Consider the following 13,436-nt stretch of genomic DNA (forward strand, 5'->3'; position numbering starts at 1 on the left):
TAGGTGTAGGAATTATAGGGTTGTAATAGTAGGTGATTTTAACTTCCCTAATATTGACTGGGACTGCCTTAGTGCTAAGGGATCAGATGGGGAATAATTTGTCAAGTGTGTCCAGGATAGTTTTCTGAAGCAGTATGTGGATGGCCCTACTAGAGAAGGGGCTACACTCGACCTCCTCTTCGGAAATGAGGCTGGGCAGGTGGTTGATGTGTCAGTGGGGGAGCACTTTGGGACCAGTGATCATAACTCTATTAGCTTCAAGATAGTCATAGTCATAGAGATACAGCACTGAATCAAGCCCTTTGGCCCAAGTCTGTGCCGACCAACAACCACCCATTTATACTAATCCTACATTAATCCCATATTCCCTACCACGTCCCCACCATTCTCCTACCACCTACCTACACTACGGAAAAGGATAGGACTGGTCCTCAGGTTGAAGTCCTAAATTGGGGGAAGGCTAATTTCAATGGCATCAGACAGGAACTCTCAAAAGTTGAATGGGAGAGGCTGTTTACAGGTAAAGGGACGTCTGGCAAGTGGGAGGCTTTTAAAAGTGAGATAGGAAGAGTTCAGGGCTGGCATGTTCCTGTTAAATGGAAGGGCAAGGCTGGCAAGTTTAGGGAACCTTGGTTGACGAGGGATATTGAGGGTCTGGTCAGGACAAAGAAGGAGGCATATGTCAGGTATCGGCAGCTGGGATCAAGCGAGTCCCTCGAGGAGTATAGGGGATGCAGGAGTACACTGAAGAAGGAAATTAGGAGGGTGAAAAGGGGCCATGAGATTTCCCTGGCAGATAAGATAAAGGAGAATCCTAAAAGATTCTATGAGTATATTAAGAGTAAAAAGGTAGCTAGGGAGAGAGTAGGTCCCCTTAAGGATCAGTGTGGTAATCTATGTGTGGAGCCACGGGAAATGGGTGAGGTCTTAAATGAATATTTCTCATCTGAATTTACCGTGGAGAAGGTCATGGAAGTTAGTGAGTTCAAGGGAGGGAACAGCGATATCCTGGAGCATATCAACATTACAAAAGAGGTGTTGGAGGTTTTGAAGCGCATTAAGATGGATAAATCCCCAGGGCCTGACCAGGTGTATCCTAGGATGCTATGGGAAGCAAGGGAGGAGATTGTTGGGCCCTGGCAGAGATTTTTGTATCATCGTTAGCCACAGGTGAGGTACCGGAAGACTGGAGGATAGCTAATGTTGTGCCTTTATTTAAGAAGGGCAGCAGGGATAAGCCAGGGAACTACAGGCCGGTGATCCTTACCTCAGTGGTGGGAAAGTGATTGGAAGGGATTCTGAGAGACAGCATTTATATGCATTTGGAAAGGCAAAGTCTGATTCGGGATAGTCAGTGTGGCTTTGTGTGTGGGAAATCATGTCTCACAAATTTGATTGAGTTTTTTGAGGAGGTGACCAAGAGGATTGATGAGGGCAGGGCAATTGATGTTGTCTACATGGACTTTAGCAAGGCCTTTGACAAGGTCCCGCATGGTAGGCTGGCCTGGAAAGTTCGAACACTTGGGATCCAGGGTGAGCTAGCAAATTGGAAACAAAATTGGCTTGGTGATAGGAGGCAGAGGGTGGTAGTGGAGGGTTGTTTTTCAGATTGGAGGCCAGTGACCAGTGGTGTGCCGCAGGGATCGGTACTGGGCCCTCTGTTGTTAGTCATATATATTAATGACTTGGATGTGAATGTAGGGGGCATGATTAGTAAGTTTGCAGATGACACCAAAATTGGTGGTATAGTGGACAGTGAAGAAGGTTGTCTAAGGTTACAACAGGATATAGATCAACTGGGAAAGTGGGCAAGGGATTGGCAAATGGAATTTAACGCAGACAAGTGCAAAGTGATGCATTTTGGGAAGTTAAACCAGGGCAGGACATATAGTGAATGGCAGGGCCCTGGGGAGTGTTCTTGAGCAGAGAGACCTTGGGGTACAAGTACATAGTTCCCTGAAAGTGGCAACGCAGGTAGACAGGGTGGTGAAGGCGGTGTATGGCACGCTTGCCTTCATCGGCTGAGGCATTGAGTACAAGAGCTGGGACGTCATGTTACAGTTGTACATAACATTGGTTCGGCCGCATTTGGAGTACTGTGTGCAGTTCTGGTCGCTGCACTACAGGAAAGATGTGATTAAGCTAGAGAGGGTGCAGAAAAGATTCACAAGGATCTTTCCTGGTTTGGAGGGCTTGAGTTATAAAGAGAGATTGGATAGGCTGGGTTTGTTTTCCCTGAAGTGAAGGAGGCTGAGGTAGACAGGTCAGGTGTTTTAATGTATCGGTGCAGACTCGATGGGCCGAAGGGCCTCTTCTGCACTGTATTATTCTGTGATATGATAGAGGTATATAAAATTATGAGGGGCATAAATAGGGTAGATCGCCAGAGTCTGTTTCCCATGGTAGGGGTGACTAAAACTAGAGGGCATAGATTTAAGGTGAGAGAGAGAGGAGATTTAAAGGGGATTAAAGGGGTACATTTTTCACACAAAGAATAGTGGGTGTCTGGAATGAGCTGCCAGAGGAGGTGGTGGAGGCAGGAACAGTAGCGACATTAAAGAGGCATCTGGACAGGTACTTGAATGAGCAAGGCATAGAGGGATATGGAATTAATGCAGGCAGGTGGGATTAGTATAGATAGGCATTATGGTCAGCATGGACGTGGTGGGCCGAAGGGCCTGTTTCTATGCTGTATGACTCTATGACATGCACCTGAAGTACTGTAACCTGCATGGCTACAGACCAAGTGCTGGAAGATGGGATTAGAATTGGTGGCTAGTTTTTTTTCAGCTGGCGCAGACACAATGGGATGAATGGCCTCTTTCTGTGCCATAACTATTCTATGGTCTACCATCCTTCAGTCTGAAAAGCAACAATTTACTATGACTCGCTGTTTTCTGTCCATAAGCCAGTTTTTTTAATCCAATTGAAAACTAACCCTTCTATTCCATGTGGTTAACCAGCCATTTATGTGGTACCTTATCAAATGTTTTCTTAAAATCCATATAGACAACATCCACTGTATTCCCTTCATCAATCTTCTCTGTTACTTCATCAAAAAATTCAGTTAGATTTGTCAAGCATGATCTGCCTTTTACAAATCCATGCTGGCTACCCTTACTTAACTGAAACCTGTCTAAGTGTCCATTGATATTTTCCCTAATTATTGTTTCTGAAACCTTACCCGCCACTGATGTCAAACTGGCCTGTAGTTGCTAGAACAGTCCTTACACCTTTAATAAGGGTGTCACATTTGCCACTCTCCAATCTTCTGGCACCTCCCCCATCATATCCAGGGAAGATTGGAAAATTATGGCAAGCCCTTCCACTATCCCGATCCCCATTTTCTTTAGCAACCTGGGGTGCAAGCCGTCTGGACCAGGTGACTTATCTACCCTAAGCATAGACAGCCTTTTTAGTACCACCGCTCTCTCAATTTCTATCCTATCCATTGCCTCTATTCTCTCTGCTTCTACTGATATTTTGTCAGCCTCCATTTCCTTAGTGAGCACTGATACAAAACACTGATTAAGTATATTAGCCTTGCCCTGCACCTCTAAGCATACATCACCTTCTGTCCTTAATAGGCCCCACTCCTCCTCTTACTACTCGCTTATTATTTACATGCCGGTAGAAGATCTTTGGGTTCCCTTTTATGTTGACTGCCATTCTAGTTTCATATTCTCTCCTTGACTCATTTTCCTCGTCACCTGGTTCTCACCTGATGGGTTCACCAAACACCCTCTTTTTTTTGTTTCATCATCTCTATCTCCCTCGTCAACTAAGGAGCCCTGTTCTTGGTTCCCCTACCTTTCACTCTTATCGGAATGTTCCTAGCCTGTACCTGAAGTATCTCTTCCTTAAAGATAACCCATTGTTCTGATACAGCTCTTCCTGTCAGTCTTTGGTTCCATTCTACCCTGGCTACATCCCTTCTATTGAAATTACCCTTCTTCCAATCTAGACATTCCATCTTACTTTGTTCCTGGCTCACTCCATAAAAATTCCCCACCCCCTATTCATGGCCACCCCCTTGACCTTGCTATTCCAGTCATGCCAAACACAGCTAAGAACATTTCTGATCATTTCCTTGTATCACTCTCCACCCACATCCCCCTCCCAACCTTACTTCCTTCTGTCTAGCCCTGGAAAAAAACTCTCTCCCAATTCACTTACAACTTCATTTTCAAATTCCCAACTTTGGGCCTCTGTCCACCATGACATTTCTGCAGCTACTGATTCACTCAACCACACCCGCACCTCCACCTTTGATGCCCTTGACCCCATAAAATTAAACATTTAGTCACTTGTCCTAATATCTCATGTTCTATTTTTTAATGCTCCTGTGAAGCACCTTAAGATGTTTTACTACATTAAAGGCACTATATGAATGCAAGTTATTGTTGTCATCTAAAACTTTTCACTCTTCATCAGTTGTAACGGTGGCTACCCATCCGGAGCCTGGGAATTCTGGACCGAAGATGGTCTGGTGTCAGGAGGGCTTTACCACTCAAACATAGGTCAGTGTCTGGGGCTGGCTGCGGTTCAGTGTCTGGGGTCAATACTGGTACCAGCTTTAGAAACTCAGGTTCTCACAGTTGATCTCATTTTGACTTGCTCCCCCTCACAGGTTGTCGTCCATACTCAATTCCCCCGTGCGAACATCATGTTAATGGCTCTCGGCCAGAGTGCAGTGGAGAGATCGAGACCCCCAGATGCTCCAAGCGATGTGAGGCTGGTTACACCCCAAACTACAGCAGTGACAAACATTATGGTAAGTAGAGCCAGAATAGAGATAGGAACAGGGACAGGACTGTCAGATACGCCAGGCAAGTGGTACCACCGCATGCGATATGCGTGTCAGTGTGTCTCGTGCCTGTCTGTCTCATGTCTGCATGCGTCTGTGTGTCTGTTTCTGAGCGTTTGTCTACACTCTCGGTGTTGCCAGATGCTACTGCTGAGAGACTGGGGTAATTGAGCAGATTTTCTTTTTCAGGTCTGTCTTCATACAGTGTTAGTTCGGATGTTAATCAGATTATGGCGGAGATCTACAAAAACGGGCCAGTGGAAGCCGCGCTCTTAGTCTACACCGACTTCCTGTTGTACAAGTCAGGTAGGTCTGTGTCCCTGAAAATACTCGCTGCTAAGGAGGAAAGCGACCAATGTTCTTAGAAGGACCTCCCTGGAGATTTCCAGCTGTCTGAATAACCTAAATAAGATATGTATAACAGTATAAATCATTGGTTAGGCCACAACTTGAGCACTGTGCGCAGTTCTGGTCACCTCATTACAGAAAGGATGTAATTGCACTGGAGAGGGTACAGAGGAGATTTACAAGGATGCTGCCAGGGCTCGAAAAATGTAGCTATGAAGAAAGACTGGATAGGCTGGGGTTGTTCGCTTTGGAACAGAGAAGGCTGAGGGGAGATTTGGACAAGTTGAGTGAGTGGGTAAATGCATGGCAGATGCAGTATAATGTGGATAAATGTGAGATTATCCACTTTGGTAGCAAAAACAGGATGGCAGATTATCTGAATGGCTATAAACTGAGAGAGGGGAATATGCAGTGAGACCTGGGTGTTCTCATACACCAGTCACTGAAGGTAAGCATGCAGGTGCAATAGGCGGTAAAAAAGGCAAATGGTATGTTGGCCTTCATAGCGAGAGAATTCGAGTACAGGAGCAGGGATGTCTTGGTGCAATTATACAGAGCCTTGGTGAGGCCACACCTGGAATATTGTGTGCAGTTTTGATCTCCTTATCTGAGGAAGGATGTTCTTGCTATAGAGGGGTGCAGCGAAGGTTTACCAGACTGATTCCTGGTATGGCGGGACTGACATATGAGGAGAGATTGAGTCGGTTAGGATTATATTCGATGGAGTTCAGAAGAGTGAGGGGGGGGATCTCAGAGAAATCTATGAAATTCTAACAGGACCTGACAGGGTAGATGCAGGAAGGATGTTCCCGACGGTGGGGGAGTCCAGAACCAGGCATCATAGTCTCAGGATACGTGGTAAACCTTTCAGGACAGAGATGAGGAGAAATTTCTTCACCCAGAGAGTGGTGAGCCTGTGGAATTCGCTACCACAGAAAGCAGTTGAGGCCAAAACATTAAAATAAAAGCAAAATACTGCGGATGCTGGAAATCTGAAATAAAAACAAGAAATGCTGGAAATACTCAGCAGGTCTGGCAGCATCTGTGGAGAGAGAAGCAGAGTTAATGTTTCAGGTCAGTGACCTTTCATCAGAACTGGGAAACATTAGAAATGTGAAAGGTTATAAGCAAGTAAAATGGGGGTGGGGCAAGAGATAACAAAGGAGAAGGTGTAGAAAGGACATAGTCGCAGAATAGCTGACCACAAGGTCATGGAGCAAAGGCAAACAATATGTTAATAGTGTGTTGAAAGACAAAGCATTAGTACAGATAGGGTGTTAATGGACTGAAAATTGAACAGCCGCAGGTACAAACATGGAAAAAAAAATGGTGGGTAAGCAAACTGAACAAAGTAAGATGAAATAAAGTAAAATAAACAAAAAAAATTTTAAAAAGAAAAAATAACTAAAAATAAAAGTTAAATGGTGGTGGGGTGGGGGGGGGCGTCATGCTCTGAAATTATTGAACTCAATGTTCAGTCCGGCAGGCTGTAGTGTGCCTAATCGGTAAATGAGATGCTGTTCCTCGAGCTTGCGTTGATGTTCACGGGAACACTGCAGCAATCACAGGACAGAGATGTGAGCATGAGAGCAGGGGGGAGTGTTGAAATGGCAAGCAACTGGAAGCTCGGGGTCATGCTTTCGGACTGAGCGGAGGTGTTCCGCAAAGCGGTCACCCAGTCTGCGCTTGGTCTCCCCAGTGTCGAGGAGACCACATTGTGAGCAGCGAATACAGTATACTACATTGAAAGAAGTACAAGTAAATCGCAGCTTCACCCTAAAGGAGTGTTTGGGGCCTGGGATAGTGAGGAGAGAGGAGGTAAATGGGCAGTTTGTTCAGTTTGCTTACCCACTGGTTTTTTTCATGTTTGTACTTGCGGCTGTTCACGACCTAAATGGGCACCTCCTGTGATTGCAGGGGAAGGTGCCATGGGAAGGGGGCGAGGTGGTGGGGGCAATGGAAGGGTAACAGAATGCTGACAGTGGAAGGGAGGGGAAGATGCATTTGGTACTGGCATCATGGACTGTAGCAGTTCAAGAAGGCAGCTCACTACCACTTTCTCAAGGGCAATTAGGGATGGGCAATAAATGCTGCCCTGGCCAGTGACGCCCGCATCCCATGAATGAATTAAAAAAAAATCACGCTGGAGGTGGCGGAAATGGCGGAGGATGATCCTTTGGATATGGAGACTGATGGGGTGGAAAGTGAGGACAAGGGGAACCCTGTTGTGGTTCTGGGAGGGAAGGAAAGGGGTGAGGGTAGAGGTACGGGAAATGGGCTGGACACGGTTGAGGGCCCTGTCAACCACGGTAGGGGGGTTGAAGAAGAAGGAAGACATCTCAGAAGCGCTGTCAATGGAAGGTAGCATCATCAGAGCAGATGCGTTGGAGACGGAGAAACTGGGAGAATGGAATGGAGACAGGAGACAGTGTAGTCGAGGTAGCTGTGAGAGTCGGTGGGCTTATAATGGATATTCGTAGACAGCCTATCCCCAGAGATAGAGACAGAGAAGTCGAGGAAGGGAAGGGAAGTGTTGGAGATGGACCATGTAAAGGTGAGAGAGGGGGGGAAATTAGAAGCAAAGTTGATAACGTTTTCTAGTTCGGGGCGGGAGCAGGAACGGCACCGATACAGTCATCAATGTACCTGAAAAAGAGTTGGGGGAGGGGGCCTGAGTAGGAATGGAACAAGGAATGTTCGACATATCCCACAAAAAGACAGGCATAACTAGGACCCATGCGGGTACTCATAGCAACACCTTTTACTTGAAGGAAGTGCGTGGAGTTGAAGGAGAAGTTGTTCAATGTGAGAACAAGTTCAGACAGGCGGAGGAGGGTGGTGGTGGATGGGGACTGGTTGGGCCTCTGTTCAAGGAAGAAGCGGAGAGCCCTCAAACCGTCCTGGTGGGGGATGGAGGTGTAGAGAGATTGGACGTCCATAGTGAAGAGGCGGCGGTTGGGGCCAGGAAACTGGAAATTGTCAAAATGACGTAGGGTGTTAGAAGAGTCATGGATGTTGGTGGGAAGAGACTGGACCAGCGGAGAAAAGATGGAGTCAAGATAGGAAGAAATAAGTTCAGTGGGGCAGGAGCAGGCTGACTCAATGGGTCTGCCGGGACAGTCCTGTTTGTTGATTTTGGGAAGGAGGTAGAAGCGGGCTGTCCGGGGTTGCGCAACTATGAGGTTGGAAGCTGTAGAGGGAAGATCTCTAGAAGAGATGAGGTCCGTGACAGTCCTGTGGACAGTAGCCTCTTGTTCGGTGGTGGGGTCATGGTCCTGGGGGTGGTAGGAAGAAGTGTCTGAGAGTTGGCGCTGAGCCTGTACAAGGTAGAGGTCGGTACACCATACAACAAGCATCACCCTTGTCTGCAGGTTTGATGACCACGTCAGAACGGAGTGCCTCAACTTCAGAAGGGGACAGGTCAGAGTGAGGGGGGCAGAAAAATTGAGATGTCTCACTGACAGTTTTCAATGAAAAGATCAAGAGCGGGTAAGAGGCCAGGGGGAGGGGTCCATGTAGAGGGAGAATGCTGGAAGCGGATGAATGGGTCTACTGATCGGGGGGAAGACTCCTGGTCAAAAAAGTGAGGCCGGAAGCGGAGGTGACGGATGAAGAGCTCAACGTCATGCCGAGTGTAAAGTTCATTGAGTTGGGGGCGTAAGGGAATAAAACTGAGACCTTTGCTGAGTACAGAATGTTCAGCGTCAGAGAAGGGGAGGTCAGAGGGTATAGTGAATACACGGCAATGGGTCAGATCAGAAGGGGTTGGGTCAGAGGGAAGTGAAGGGGAAGAAGGAGCTGGAGGGGCATTAGTCCCCATCAGCTGCTGGAGCTTGCATTCCTTAACACCTGGAAGCAGGAGAAAAGGTTTTTTGTTAATGCGTCAGATGAGACGAAGGATGAAATGAAACTGCGGAGTAGAACAGCTTTGAGATAAGGTGAGGAGGTGCTGCTGGAGAGAGAGCTGGAGAGGTTCAGTGTGCACATATGGCGGCACATAGCACTGAGTGTGGATCTCAGGATGCGGCGAGAATAGCAGTCCGAGGAATGTTGTATTTCTCGGAGATACCTGTAATCCTGGGTGGATTCAAAACATTTGGGTGAAACTGCAGTTGGAATCCACGTGGAATAAGTCGGAGCCGGAGACAGTCACTGAGGAAGGAGATGTGGCTGTGAAAAGAAGGAGTTAGATATAGCTAATCCAGCATTTCTTGTTTTTGTTTCAGATTTCCAGCATCCGCAGTATTTTGCTTTTATTTTAGTGTTTAATTCACTGCCACTTCTCTTCCAGGAATGCCTACCTTGAAGAAGTTCTGCTCTTCTCTCCGACGGGATTTTCATTTGTCTCTTTTACCTTGTTCACCTTCATTGCTTTCTATTTCCCTCCTGGTGTTTGATAAGGTATCTACCAAAACTCGTTTTCACAGCCACATCTCCTTCCTCAGTAACTGTCTCCGGCTCCGACTGATTCCACGTGGATTCCAACTGCAGTTTCACCCATCATGCTTTGAAACCACCCAGGATCACAGGTATCTCCGAGAAATACAACGTTCCTCGGACTGCTACTCTCGCCGCATCCTGAGATCCACACTCAGTGCTATGCGCCGCCATATGCACACACTGGACCTCTCTCTCCAGCAGCACCGTCTCACCTTATCTCAAATCTGTTCTACTCCGAAGTTTCATCTCATCTTACGTCTCATCCGACGCATTAACAAAAAACTTTTTTTCTTCCTTTCAGGTGTTAAGGAACGCAAGCTCCAGCAGCTGATGGGGACTAATGCCCCTCCAGATCCTCCTTCCGCTTCACTTCCCTCTGACCCCACCCCTTCTGATCTGACCCCTTGCCGTGTATTCACTATACCCTCTGACCTCCCCCTCTCTGATGCTGAGCGTTCTGTACTCAGCAAAGGACTCAGTTTTATCCCCTTACGCCCCCACCTCAATGAATTTCGCGCTCGGCATGACGTTGAGCTCTTCTTCCGTCGCCTCCGCCTCCGGGCTCACTTCTTTGACCAGGAGTCCTCCCCCCGACCAGCAGACCCATTCACCCGCCTCCAGTATTCTCCCTCTACCTGGACCCCTCACCCTGGCCTCTTACCCGCTCTTGATCTCTTCATTGAAAACTGTCGGCGAGACATTGGTCGTCTCAATTTCTCTGCCCCCCTCACTCACTCTAACCTGTCCCCCTCTGAACTTGAGGCACTCCGTTCTCTCAGGTCTAACCCCGACATGGTCATCAAACCTGCAGACAAGGGTGGTGCTGTTGTTGTATGGCGTACCGACCTCTACCTTGCAGAAGCTCAACGCCAACTCACAGACACCTCTTCCTACCTCCCTCTGGACCATGACCCCACCACCGAACATCAAGCCACCGTCCAAAGGACTGTCACTGACCTCATCTCCTCTGGAGATCTTCCCTCTACAGCTTCCAACCTCATAGTCCCGCAACCCCGGACAGCCCGCTTCTATCTCCTTCCCAAAATCCACAAACGGGACTGTCCCGGCAGACCCATTGTGTCACCCTGCTCCTGCCCAACTGAACTTATTTCTTCCTATCTAGACTCTATCTTTTCTCCGCTGGTGCAGTCTCTTCCCACCTACATCCGTGACTCTTCTGATGCCCTACGTCATTTTGACAATTTCCAGTTTCCTGGTCCCAACCGCCTCCTCTTCACTATGGACGTCCAATCGCTCTACACCTCCATCCCCCACCAGGATGGTTTGAGGGCTCTCCGCTTCTTCCTGGAACAGAGGCCCAACCAGTCCCCATCCACCACCACCCTCCTCCGCCTGGCTGAACTTGTTCTCACATTGAACAACTTCTCCTTCAACTCCATGCACTTCCTTCAAGTAAAAGGTGTCGCTATGGGTACCCGCATGGGTCCTAGTTATGCCTGTCTTTTTGTGGGATATGTCGAGCATTCTTTGTTCCAGTCCTACTCAGGCCCCCTCCCCCAACTCTTTCTCCGGTACATTGATGACTGTATCGGTGCCGTTTCCTGCTCCCGCCCCGAACTCGAAAACTTTATCAACTTTGCTTCCAATTTCCACCCTTCTCTCACCTTTACATGGTCCATCTCTGACACTTCCCTTCCCTTCCTCGACTTCTCTGTCTCCATCTCTGGGGATAGGTTGTCTACCAATATCCATTATAAGCCCACTGACTCCCACAGCTACCTCGACTACACTTCTTCACACCCTACCTCCTGTAAGGACTCCATTCCATTCTCCCAGTTTCTCCGTCTCCGACGCATCTGCTCTGATGATGCTACCTTCCATGACGGTGCTTCTGATATGACCTCCTTTTTCCTCAACCGAGGATTTCCCCCCACTGTGGTTGACAGGGCCCTCAACCGTGTCCGACCCATTCCCCGCACCTCTACCCTCACCCCTTCCCCTCCCTCCCAGAACCGTGACAGGGTTCCCCTTGTCCTCACTTTTCATCCCACCAGCCTCCATATCCAAAGGATCATCCTCCGCCATTTTCGCCACCTCCAGCGTGATGCCACTACCAGTCGCATCTTCCCCTCCCTTCCCCTGTCAGCATTCCGAAGGGATCGTTCCCTCCGCGACACCCTGGTCCACTCCTCCATTACCCCCACCACCTCGTCCCCGTCCCAGGGCACCTTCCCTTGCAATCGCAGGAGGTGTAATACCTGCCCATTTACCTCCTCTCTCCTCACTATCCCAGGCCCCAAACACTCCTTTCAGGTGAAGCAGCGATTTACTTGTACTTCTTTCAATGTAGTATACTGTATTCGCTGCTCACAGTGTGGTCTCCTCTACATTGGGGAGACCAAGCGCAGACTGGGTGACCGCTTTGCGGAACATCTCCGCTCAGTCCGCAAGCAGGACCCTGAGCTTCCGGTTGCTTGCCATTTCAACACTCCCCCCTGCTCTCATGCTCACATCTCTGTCCTGGGATTGCTGCAGTGTTCCAGTGAACATCAACGCAAGCTCGAGGAACAGCATCTCATCTACCGATTAGGCACACTACAGACTGCCGGACTGAACATTGAGTTCAATAATTTCAGAGCATGACAGCCCCCCACTTTACTTTCATTTTTAGTCATTTTTAGTTATTTTTTCTTCCTTTTTTTTGCATTCCTTTTTACATTTTTTGCATTTATTTCATTTCATCTTAGTTTGTTCAGTTTGCTTACCCACTGTTTTTTTCAGGTTGTTTTTCTTCAGGTTTGCACTTGCTGATGTTCTATATTCAGTATATTCACACCTAATCTGTACTAATGCTTTGTCTTTCAAAACACCATTAACATATTGTTTGCCTTTGCTCTGTGACCTTTTGGTCAGCTATGTGGCCTGGTCCAATCTGCACCTTCTCCTTTGTTATCTCTTGCCCAACCCCCACCTCACTTGTTTATAATCTGTGACTTTTCTAATATTTGTCAGTTCCGAAGAAGGGTCACTGACCCGAAACGTTAACTCTGCTTCTCTTTCTACAGATGCTGCCAGACCTGCTGAGTGAATCCAGCATTTCTTGTTTTTGTTTGAGTTAGATATAGCTCTTGGGTTTAAAGGGATCAAAGGATATTGGGGGAAAGTGGGAACAGGTTACTGAGTTGGATGATCAGCCATGATCATAGTGAGTGGCGGAGCAAGCTCGAAGGGCCGAATGGCCTACTCCTGCTCCTATTTTCTATGTTTCTATGAAATGTACAAAATTGTGAGGAGTCTGGAGAGAGTGGATGTGAAGGGCCTATTTACCTTAGCAGAGAGGTCAGTGACGCAGGGGCATAGATTTAAAGTGATTGGTAGAAAGGTTAGAGGGGAGAGGAGGAAAAAAAATGTCACCTAGAGGGTGGTAGCGGTCGAGATATGCACTTCAAGTGCTGTAACCTACAGGGCTACGGACTAAATGCTGGAAGGTGGGATTAGACTGGGTGGCTCATTTTTTGGCCGGCACAGACACAATGGGCTAAGTGGCCTCTTTCTGTGCCTTAAACTTTCTATGATTCCATATTGGGCCATATGGCCTGTTTCTGTGTTGGGACAAGCTGTGAAGGGCTGAATGGCCTTGCCCTGTTGTTTATTGGATTGTTAATCTTGGTTTGCAGGTGTTTACCAACATAAGGCTGGGGAATCGATTGGTGGCCATGCCATCAAGATCTTGGGCTGGGGTGAGGAGAATGAAACCCCCTATTGGTTGGCCGCGAACTCCTGGAACACTGATTGGGGGGATAATGGTGAGTGACATTCCATACTGAGGGGTAGGGCTGGACCACAACAAGAGGTACATTTGCCTGATAGGCTCCTCATC

The 13,436-nt window shown here is 47.8% G+C and overlaps 1 protein-coding gene across 1 annotated transcript in view; it reads left to right on the forward strand.

Moving 5' to 3' along the window:
- ctsba (cathepsin Ba) overlaps nucleotides 1-13,436 on the forward strand; it is a 59,447-nt gene that overhangs the window by 45,445 nt on the left and 566 nt on the right. The window contains exons 3-6 of the mRNA XM_068027573.1: nucleotides 4,435-4,520; nucleotides 4,631-4,774; nucleotides 4,997-5,113; nucleotides 13,234-13,362. Coding sequence (XP_067883674.1) covers nucleotides 4,435-4,520; nucleotides 4,631-4,774; nucleotides 4,997-5,113; nucleotides 13,234-13,362 — 476 coding nt within the window. The remainder of the gene's footprint in view (nucleotides 1-4,434; nucleotides 4,521-4,630; nucleotides 4,775-4,996; nucleotides 5,114-13,233; nucleotides 13,363-13,436) is intronic.

Source organism: Heterodontus francisci, unplaced genomic scaffold (genome assembly GCF_036365525.1).
Source record: "Heterodontus francisci isolate sHetFra1 unplaced genomic scaffold, sHetFra1.hap1 HAP1_SCAFFOLD_593, whole genome shotgun sequence".
Lineage (NCBI taxonomy): Eukaryota > Metazoa > Chordata > Chondrichthyes > Heterodontiformes > Heterodontidae > Heterodontus > Heterodontus francisci.